At 33.7% G+C, this 11,649-nt stretch overlaps 1 protein-coding gene across 1 annotated transcript; it reads left to right on the top strand.

The window, feature by feature from the left end:
- The first annotated feature begins 2,119 nt into the window (after positions 1-2,119).
- On the top strand, positions 2,120-3,833 carry LOC125220022 (D-mannose binding lectin protein with Apple-like carbohydrate-binding domain-containing protein). Its single transcript, XM_048122132.2, has 2 exons — positions 2,120-2,616; positions 2,690-3,833. Exons 1-2 carry the CDS (start codon positions 2,218-2,220, stop codon positions 3,683-3,685), a joined length of 1,395 nt encoding a protein of 464 aa, XP_047978089.1. The 5' UTR covers positions 2,120-2,217; the 3' UTR covers positions 3,686-3,833.
- The last annotated feature ends 7,816 nt before the right edge of the window (positions 3,834-11,649 follow it).

Below are 11,649 nucleotides of genomic sequence, written 5' to 3'. Positions count from 1 at the left end.
GCTGAGACAATGTTAATAATAATAATAATAATAATAATAATAATAATAATAATAATAATAATAAACAATGTGTATAATAGACTCATATAAATGTACTACTATCGATAAAAGTAATAATCATATTGGAAGTAAAAATATCTTTTTGCAGAAAATTCGTAATGCAATGAGAAAAGACAAAGATGAATGAATTTTATCTAACCAATGATACGCATTTATAGGTAAAAAGTATGAAGAAACAATCATAAATTGATGGAATTATAACATTATTGACCGCCTTAAATTTACATTGAAAACTGATTGATTTGTTTAAATGTCATTTTTATTGCCTTTACGTTACTTTCTTTAGTGGGATTAATTGATATTTCTAATTTTTAAGAAATAAGATTAAAATGAAAATTATAAATCTTTATGATTATAAGAGGGCATGTATTAAAAGCCGTATATGGAGCCATATTAATAATTAATACTAATATGTAAAGTAGAATAATTCTCATGTTATAAATATATTAAAAAAAATTAAACATGCCACTATTTTTATATTATGTTTACCTTTATTATTCTTAATAACTCATAATCATAAAGATTTGTAACCTCCATTTTAATCCTATTTCTTAAAAATTATAAATATCTAAATTCATCCCACAATTTATGGATATTTCAAAATAAGGCCAAAATTCGTCTTTTATATTAGTATAGATGAGTAATATACGATTATATATTTATCATCTACGCTTACAATATTATTTAAATTGGACCCCTAAATCATTACAGGAGTGCTAATCAGCAACCGAAATAAGAATGACAATACTTTCAATATTCATATTATTAATTCTTCTAGTATTATTATAAAGGTACGCTCATATTGTCGTAAATGTATTACTAGAGTAATCGCATGTATTGGTAAAATTGGTGATTGTATTAATTGATTAGCCAAATCTCAGTACATTGGCTAAATAAGGTCTCTATGCAATAATCTCTATTTAGGTGCAATTTTGCCGCTTAAAAAGTATTAGGCGTGGGGCATTAATAGTCTCTATGCAATAATCTCTATATTAGTAGATGTTATTTATACTACTAGCAAATAGTTATCCACGTCATCATTACGCCGGACAAGCATCATAACGTATACGTGGCATCCAATGTCCTGTTTTTAAGGACACCCACCCAAAAAGCTCTCCACCAAAAAAAGCACTCATTTTGTCAAGCCACTATTGCACTCTGAAAAAATATTTCATCTCCTATTTCTTTATATTAGACGTTAAAATTTTGCAGCCCTAACTAACATTATTTTTTATTTTATTTTTTTACCCTAACTAACATGAGGTAGAGTAAGATATGAGTGTGTTGACCCTATTATTAGTATGGTTAATGCTTGAATATAAAGATTCCATATTTAAATCCATTGTAAGTGATAACGCTGACTTTTAAATTTGTGATCCTTTATTATTATAACAAGGAATTGTGCTTAACATCACGAAATTAAAAAAAAAAAAAAACTTCCTATAAACTTTAAACTTGACGTATAATATCACGAACTTAAATAGTTGTTGAATTTTTACACCTGCGATAAAATCCAGCTACATTTCATTAGGTATTACATCACATAAGATATGGTTACCACTAAAAAAATGATAGAGATGTGATTAAAAAGTCCCTAAGACGTGGTTATCCATCTCATTTTAATATAATTGAATTTTGTCTGCAGTATAAAACAATTCAACAACTATTGAAGTTCATGATATTATATGTCAAGTTCAAAGTTCATTAAAAAAAATCAATTTTTAAAAAATTTCATTACATTAGACGCTAATATCCGTTAAAAATACTACAACAATATTTTAGCTTTAAAAAATACTACAACAATATTTTAACTTACTCAAAACTCATCATTTCGAATATAAGTATTTATACTTCAAACCTACATACAAAATAGGACGAATCATCATACTACCAGCTAATTTCAACATTTAAGTACTATAGACAAAAGGAAAAAAACATGAATGGGGCAAGACAAATTCCTCAACACTAATTAGTGGGGACATCACTCGCTAACTACAAAGTGTAATTCCATAAATAAAGCATTCATAAAATTAATTATGGCAGATGCAAACTTTTAAAGGAGTAGTTATAATTTACACTTTACTACTTTCCATGGATCTTCTTCTTCTTCTTCAACCTTAGCTTAATTTTTCTCCCTCAAATTCACACAACATTGTCATGAAAATCCATGTGTTTGCTCTACTCATCACCATCAACCTTGCAATCAACCAATCTCTCTCCGCATCCGAAATCACCACTGGATATCAAGTCACTCTCGCAGTTCCATCCGATTACACAAAGGGCTTTGTGGGGCGCGCTTTCCTCATCAAAACCGACCAAAATCCGCCTTATTTTAGCGCTGCGATTAGCGTGGAAGCCGTTGAAGAAGCACAGAGGTTTTCTTGCTCTTTAGATGTTTTTCTCGGGGAAGTCAGAGTGTGGAGCTCTGCCCATTTCTCCAGATTCTACGTCGATGAACAGTGTGTTCTCGAGTTCAACGATATCGGGGATTTGAGATTGAAGGGGCAAAATGAGAGAGTTGGTTGGAAGAGTGGAACTTCAACACAAGGTGTTAAGGTAAAAAATTTTTATGTTGTGTTTCTTGGTTTCCAATTTTGTGTTTATTTTTGAAATTTTTGTGTTAGTGCAGAGATTGAGTTTGTTGAGAACTGGGAATTTGGTTCTTGTTGATGAGATGAGATTGATTAAATGGCAAAGTTTCAATTTCCCCACTGATGTTATGGTGTGGGGGCAGAGGTTAAGTTCTAAGACAAGATTAACCTCTTTCCCGCCAAATTCTACTCTGTTTTACTCAATGGAAATCAAGGATGAAAAGATTGAGTTGTTTTTGAATGATGGGAAATCAAGATATTCTTATTGGGAATATAAGCCAATTGGTGGGAGAAACATCACATTTGTGGAGTTGTCTTCTTATGGTCTCGAGATCTTCAATGGAAAGCACAGATACGATCAGATCAGGACGACCGCCACGTCGTTGGACCCGTTGAGGTTCCTCTCTCTCGACAACAACACGGGCAATTTGAGGATGTACCATTACTCGGAGGTGACCGGGAAGTTTGAGGCTTCTTATCAAGCACTCAACTTCACTTGTGATCTCCCCCTGGCATGCAAGTCCTACGGCATCTGCTTGTTGTCGGGCTCGTGCTCGTGCATCCGTCTCGTTGGGGACGTATGCAACGAAGCGGGAGGAGCGTGTGGGGCAAGGGACTCAGAGATGGTGGAGCTCAAGGATGTCGTGAGCGTGCTCACTAGCGAATCTTACAAGGATCGCGTTGGGAAACAGGAATGCTCGCGTTTATGTAATGAAGACTGTGCGTGTGTGGCCGCGCAGTATGTGGAGGATGAAGATGAAGATGAAGTTGAGAGTTTAGGGAAGTGTTTTTTGTATGGGATTGCAAGAGGGATTAGGAAGGTTGAGAGAGAGAATGAGAGAGTTGCATATATTGTTAAGGTTGGGAGAGGGTTGAATGATAGTCATAGTAAGAATTTTGGGTTGAAAAAATGGGTGATAATTGTTGTGGTAGTGGTTGATGTATTTATTATTTTGATTATTTTGTGTGGTGTTGGATATTATTTTTTTTGGAAAAAGAAAAGGAATTTGGCAGCTAGAGAGCAAGCAAGTTAGTTGCTCACAATTTATATTTCTTATTTAAAAGAAAGATAGTGTAGATGATTGTGAGTTCTTTTTTTTTTTAAATATTTGTGAGTTGTGATAATGTTGTCAAATTGTTGTTTTACATGTACAATGGATTCATTTTCTTAATTACCACTGATTTTATGGAATGATGAGTACATGTTTTCTTAAACCAAAATATCTTAAATATTTGGAACTTTTAAACCCGTGAATGCTACTAAGTAAATGTGTAAGCAATTCACATAATCTTGCGCATACATTCAATTTTTTAATTATTTAATAAAATTTGTACTCCTGTGTTTCAGATTAAAGTGAGTTGGCTTGCTCCTAGTAGATATAAGTCCAAAATCCACCATGTAAGTTTGGTAAATACTAGTGCGGTTAAATAAATGTAGAGTTTGATAAATACTGGTGGCGTGTATTACGTGAATAGGGGAGTGATCAATTACTAATTATAACTAATTTAAGATTATAGGATTTTAGAAAATTTGTGGTTTATAATTTTTCACGTGTAATTTTTATTTTTATTAATTAAATCGAAAAAGATAAAAAATAACTACCAAATTAGGGTTTTGGATGAAAATGTCAATATAGTGTTTCGAAAATATCAACACAATGCTTTGAGAATGTCAAAACAATGCTTTGAGAATGTTAACACATTGCTTATATTGACATTATACATGTATTATATTGACATATTTTATATATATACTATGTTGACATTTGTGCGGTACGAAAAAATTATAATTTGTTGATTTTTTTTTCAAATTTTGACGTCGGAACATATGCAAGTGAGATCTCATTAGAATTCTTATGAAATTATCTTTAATTTGATATATGTTGTTCGAAAAAATAATTTAAATCGAGAAAGTTATATGCGTTTTAAAATTATGGAATATTTTTCAAAAGTTAGTTACAACTAATTTGTTGTAAATTGACAGAAGAGTGTCCACTATACATGGCCGGGCCAAGGCACAAAGTGTGGCCAGGCCACAAAATCATGGCCGGGCCACCAATGCCCATGTTTCCCACTATAGTGGACATGGCCAAGCCACCAAAAATTTAATTTTTTCCATTTTGTTTATATTTTAATTCTACTACAATAATAATTAAAAAAATGCATACGAACTAAAATTAAAACAAAATCTTCGTTGTATTATACAAAGGGGTAAAATTATACAACGAAAATTTTCGACTTCTAATAAACTACTTTCCCAACGCATATCACGCTCTACGCCCTCCTCCCCTACGATTCCAAACCTCTTCTACCATATCAGCCTGCAGTGTCGTATGTGATGTTTCCCTCCGCATATCGGCGAACCGTTGGATCAAGTATGCATCACTACGCGGTACACTCATCTGCAGTGGGGTGGTTGCAACACCGTGACTCGTACTTGCACCCTCTTCCGGTGCCCAGTTCTCTGCAGAATATCCTTCGTCCTCTATTATCATATTGTGCAATATGATACATGCATACATGATGGAGGCGACATCATTTTCGTGCCATTGTCGAACCGGGCACCGAAGAATGCCCCATCGCGATTGGAGGACACCAAAAGCACGCTCAACGTCCTTCCTAGCACTCTCTTGTTTGGCCGCAAAATAGGATTGTTTCGGCTCAACCGGCTGCCGGATCGTCTTGACAAACACGGGCCAACGAGGGTATATCCCATCAGCTAAGTAGTATGCCCTGCGTCCCATTGGCCATGAATCTGACCGTCGGACCCTCACCCCGACACTCATCATTGAAGAGATGGGACGAATCTAGTACGTTGATGTCGTTGTTCGACCCCGTGACACCAAAATAGGCATGTCAGATTCGCAGTCGGTAGTCAGCAACAGCTTCCAGTATCATTGTTGGGTGTCTTCCTTTGAATCCAGATGTGAACTGCCCCTTCCAAGGAACCGGGCAGTTCCTCCACTCCCAGTGCATGCAATCGATGCTGCCCATCATCCCCGGAAAATTATGCACTCGCCCGTGCATATCTATCAATCTCTGGCACTCATCGGCATTTGGCTTCCGTAGATACTCCGGACCGAAGATGGTCTGGATACAATTACAAAACTGCCTCAGCGCCGTCAGAGCAGTTGTTTCACCCAACTGTAGGTATTCGTCGAATATATCAGCGGGTCCGGCATAGGCAAGCTGCCTAATTGCAGTGGTGCACTTCTGATATATCGATAACCCGGGTCAGCCGGTAGCATCATTGCGCAATGTGAAGCACATGTACTGCTGCGCCAATGTATTCGCTATATGGATGAATAGCCGTTGCGACATTCTGAAGCGGCGACGGAAAATCTCTGCTGGGTAACGGGGGTTATCGCCAAAGTAGTCTTCTACCAACCGCTGGTGTGCCCCGACATGGTCACGCCAGATGGTCCGCCGATGATAGAATGGGCGAACGAACGCCGCCGCCGCCTCCTCCTCTTCTGCTTCCCGTTGCACCTCTTGAACGAGTTCATCGAACTCCCTATCCACCAATTATTGGAACTCATCGCCGGAACTCATTTTTCAAAAGTATAATTGGTGATAAAATGAAAAGAGTGGAGATTGGAATGGTGTAAAAAATTGGGGAAAAATGGGTATATTTGTAGAAGAAATTAAAAAAAAAAAAAAAAAAAAAATTCGGAAAAGGGGAGCCGCGGCTCGCGCCCAAGCGCCGCGGCCAGGCCACGAACGTGGCGCGCCCACGTCCCCCCCCCCCCCCCACGCCGCGGCGACCCACCCCTCTCACTATAGGGAGCCGCGGCTCGCGGCTCTCCCGTGGCCCGGCCGCGGCTCCTGTATAGTGGACACTCTTAATACCCTTGTTGACGTTGTTTGTTGATCGTATTGACATTTCGAGGTTGATGATCTAAGCCTTTAATTTAAATATCTAGTTAACAATTAAGTGTTGCGTTAGTAATATAAACGCAACACTCCCCTGTGTAAATATGGGTTAAATAAGATGTTATATGGGTAAATACTAGTGCGTGTGTTTTAAATAAGTATAACAAAATATTCTATATGGAAAAATTGGAAACAAATTATATGTATGTTATATGCGGGGAGTGTTATATTGATAACTCAATACTTAATTGCTAACTACAAGTTAATAATAGCCCTTAGATATTTAAATCAAGAGCCTAGATTATTAGCTCCGAAATGTTAATATGATCAACAATAAACGTCAAAAGGGTATTAAATTCAATTTACAACAAATTAGTTGTAACTAACTTTTGAAAATATCACATAACTTTAAAACACATATAACTTTTTCGATTTAAATTATTTTTTTGCACAACATATATCAAATTAAAGATAATTTCATAAGAATTCTAATAAGATCTCACTTGCATATGTTCCAATGTCAAAATTAGAAAAGAATTCAAAAATTTTGAATTTTTTCGTACAACAAAAAATGTCAATATAGTATATAAAATATGTCAATATACATTCTCGAAGCATTGTGTTAATATTTTCAAAACACTTTATTGACATTTATATCAAAACTCTAATTTGGTAGTTTTTCTTTTATCTTTTTTTTTATTTAATTAATAAAAATGAAATTTACATGTGGCCAAATTTTAGACCACTAGATTTCTAAAATCCTATAATCTTAAATTAGTTGTAGTTAGCAACTAGAGAGTGAGTTAACAATTGATCACTCCTCTAACACCTTTACTTCTATAAATTTTCTTACTATAATTTAATTTGATTTCAAATTCTGCGAATTGAAAATTTCAATCTCTTTTCTCACACTAAAACTGGAAAAGTGCACCCAAGTTGTAGCCTCTTTCATTTCCATATCTTCTTCACCTAAATAGGCAATAATGATCATTTGATTTCAAATTCTGCCGATTGAAAATTTCAATCTCTTTTCTCACACTAAAACTGGAAAAGTGCACCCAAGTTGTAGCCTCTTTCATTTCCATATCTTCTTCACCTAAATAGACAATAATGATCATTTGATTTCAAATTCTGCCAATTGAAAATTTCAATCTCTTTTCTTACACTAAAACTGGAAAAGTGCACCCAAGTTGTAGCCTCTTTCATTTCCATGTCTTCTTCACCTAAATAGACAATAATGATCATTTGTTTTCAAATTCTGCCAATTGAAATTTCAATCTCTTTTCTCACACTAAAATTGAAAATCTACACCCAAGTTGTAGCCTTTTCATTTCCATGTCTTCTTCATCTAAATAGGCAATAATGATCATTTGATTTCAAATTCTGCAAATTGAAAATTTCAATCTCTTTTCTCACACTAAAACTGGAAAATTGCACCCAAGTTGTAGCCTCTTTTATTTCCACATCTTCTTCACCTCAATAGACAATAATGATAATTTCAATTCCTTCTTCACCATCTTGTTTAATTTCGCCTATAAATACTCACATCTGATCACACACATTGATTCAGTAATCACATTTTTCATTTTTGTTGAATACTCATGGATACTTTCAAGAGCTTTGTTTTTGCTTTTTCATTGCTATCTCTTGCACTTTCCAACCTTAATGGCGTCGAATCATCTCACCATGTTTTCTTGCACCTACAATACAAATCCAAGTAAGTGATTGATGTGAAGCAACAATACAGGACTGGCTATCATTTCCAACCACCCAAACATTGGATAAACAGTTAATCTCTGTCTCTCTTTGTGAATGCATAGTACTTAAATTTTAATTTGGGGTAAAGAGAAGTTGTGATAATGATGCATTACTAAGTTGTAAATTAAATATAAATTCTACACAAGCATCATTTGATTTTACTGCATTATCAAGTCAAATTGATTTTAATTGTAGTACTACTAATAATTTTCGTTTCATGTGGCACGGCGGGTGATACGAAATCTCAAATCCAAATATTAAGTAATTATTTATAAGCTTGAAAATTATTAATAAGTATTAGTGAGTCGTATTAAAATGTTGTTACTTGTTAGGAGCAATGTTCTTCAACGGAATATATCACTTGTTCTACCAACACAATCCAAAGGAAGCAGCATGGGGTAACATCGTGTGGGCCCACACTTGGTGTCGAAAGACCTGATAAACTGGCACGCCTTAGAGCCCGCCATCTTCCCTTCATAACCCTTCAACCAGTTTGGCTGCTGGTCCGGCTCTGCCACCATCCTCCCCGGCAACAAGCCCGTCATCCTCTACACCGGCATCGTCGACCACAACAACACCCAGGTGCCCTTTTAATATATTTCATGTAGTACTATTTTGTTATATAATTTTTAAATTTTTTTGATTTTCTTTGTAAATGCCCGATCTCAAACTTTTAATTTTTTTTTTATAATTGAAATCTTGGTTCAGCCCCTGCCCAGATCCAGAACTTTGCCATCCCCGCCGATGTTGAGATAATGTTGTCAAATTGTTGTTTTACATGTACAATGGATTCATTTTCCTAATTACCACTGATTTTATGGAATGATGAGTACATGTTTTCTTAAACCAAAATATCTTAAACCAAGATTTGGAACTTTTAAATCCGTGAATGCTACTAAGTAAATGTGTAAGCAATTCACATAATTTTGCGCATACATTCAATTTTTTAATTATTTAATAAAATTTGTACTCCTGTGTTTCAGATTAAAGTGAGTAGGCTTGCTCCTAGTATATATAAGTCCAAATCCACCGTGTAAGTTTAGTAAATACTAGTGCTGTTAAATAAATGTAGAGTTTGGTAAATACTAGTGGCGTGTACGGTGTGAATAGGGGAGTGATCAATTGCTAACTCATTATTTAATTGCTAATTATAATTAATTTAAGATTATAGGAATTTAGAAAATTTGTGGTCTACAATTTCTACGTGTAATTTTTATTTTTATTAATTAAATCGAAAAAGATAAAAAAGAACTACCAAATTAGGGTTTTGGATGAAAATGTCGATATAGTGTTTCGAAAATATCAACAATGCTTTGAGAATGCCAAAACAATGCTTTGAGAATGTTAACACATTGCTTATATTGACATTATACATGTATTATATTGACATATTTTATATACTATGTTGACATTTGTGTTGTACGAAAAAATTATAAATTTTCGATTTTTTATTTCAAATTTTGACGTCGGAACATATGCAAGTGACATCTCATTAGAATCCTAATGAAATTATCTTTAATTTGATATATGTTGTGCGGAAAAATAATTTAAATCGAGAAAGTTATATGCGTTTTAAAGTTATGGGATATTTTTCAAAAGTTAGTTACAACTAATTTGTTGTAAATTGACATTAATATCCTTGTTGACGTTGTTTGTTGATCGTATTGACATTTCGAGATTGATGATCTAAGCCCTTAATTTAAATATCTAATGGTTATTATTTAATTGTACTCCCTCCGTCCACGAATAGGAGTCCCGTTTTTTCATTTTGGTCCGTCCACGAATAGGAGTCCCGGTTCATAATTACTATAAATAGTAAAGAGACCCCACATTCTACTAACTCATTCCACCCACATATCATTTAAAACTAATATATACAAGTGAGACCCCTATTCCACTAATTTTCTTCCACTAACTTTTCTTAACATTTCTTAAAACCCGTGCCGAATAGAAATGAGACTCCTATTCATAAACGGAGGGAGTAGTTAACAATTAAGTGTTGCCTTAGTAATATAACATTCCTCTGTGTAAATATGGATTAAATAAGATGTTATATGGGTAAATACTAGTGCGTGTATTTTAAATAAGATTGTTTTAAATAAGATGTTACTATAACAAAATATTCTATATGGAAAAATTGGAAACAAATTATATGTACGTGATATGTGGGAAGTGTTATATTGATAACTCAATACTTAATTGCTAACTATAAGTAAATAATAGCCCTTAGATATTTAAATCAAAAGCCTAGATTATTAGCTCCAAAATATTAATACGATCAACAATAAACGTCAATAAGGGTATTAAAGTCAATTTACAACAAATTAGTTGTAACTAACTTTTGAAAAATATCACATAACTTTTAAAACACATATAACTTTTTCGATTTAAATTATTTTTTTGCACAACATATATCAAATTAAAGATAATTTCATAAGGATTCTAACAAGATCTCACTTGCATATGTTCCAATGTCAAAATTTAAAAAGAATTCAAAAATTTTCAATTTTTTCGTACAAAAAAAATGTCAATATAGTATATAAAATATGTCAATATACATTCTCAAAGCATTGTGTTAATATTTTCAAAACGCTTTATTGAAATTTTAATCCAAAACTCTAATTTGTTATTTTTTTAATCTTTTTTTATTTAATTAATAAAAATAAAATTTACACGTGGCCAAATTTTATACCACTAGATTTCTAAAATCATATAATCTTAAATTAGTTGTAGTTAGCAACTAGAGAGTGAGTTAACAATTGATCACTCCCCTAACACCTTTACTTATATAAATTGTCTTACTATAATTTTTAATTTGATTTCAAATTCTGCGAATTGAAAATTTCAATCTCTTTTCTCACACTAAAACTGGAAAAGTGCATCCAAGTTGTAGCCTCTTTCATTTCCATGTCTTCTTCACCTAAATAGACAATAATGATCATTTGTTTCAAAGTCTGCCAATTGAAAATTTCAATCTCTTTTCTCACACTAAAACTGGAAAAGTACACCCAAGTTGTAGCCTCTTTCATTTCCATGAAACAAACAATAATGATCATTTGTTTTCAAATTCTGCCAATTGAAATTTCAATCTCTTTTCTGACACTAAAATTGGAAAAGTGCACCCAAGTTGTAGCCTCTTTCATTTGCATGTCTTCTTCACCTAAATAGACAATAATGATCATTTGATTTCAAATTTTGCGAATTGAAAATTTCAATCTCTTTTCTCACACTAAAACTAGAAAAGTGCACCCAAGTTGTAGCCTCTTTGATTTCCATGTCTTCTTCACGTCAATAGACAATAATGATAATTTCAATTCCTTCTTCACCATCTTGTTTAATTTCGCCTATAAATACTCTCCTCTGATCA

Source organism: Salvia hispanica, chromosome 1 (assembly GCF_029641045.1).
Source record: "Salvia hispanica isolate PSC_SH4W2 chromosome 1, Shi_PSC_v1, whole genome shotgun sequence".
In the NCBI taxonomy this organism is placed as follows: Eukaryota; Viridiplantae; Streptophyta; class Magnoliopsida; order Lamiales; family Lamiaceae; genus Salvia; species Salvia hispanica.
The sequence above is the reverse complement of the archived record's forward strand: the minus strand, read 5'-3'. Positions and strand labels throughout refer to the sequence as shown.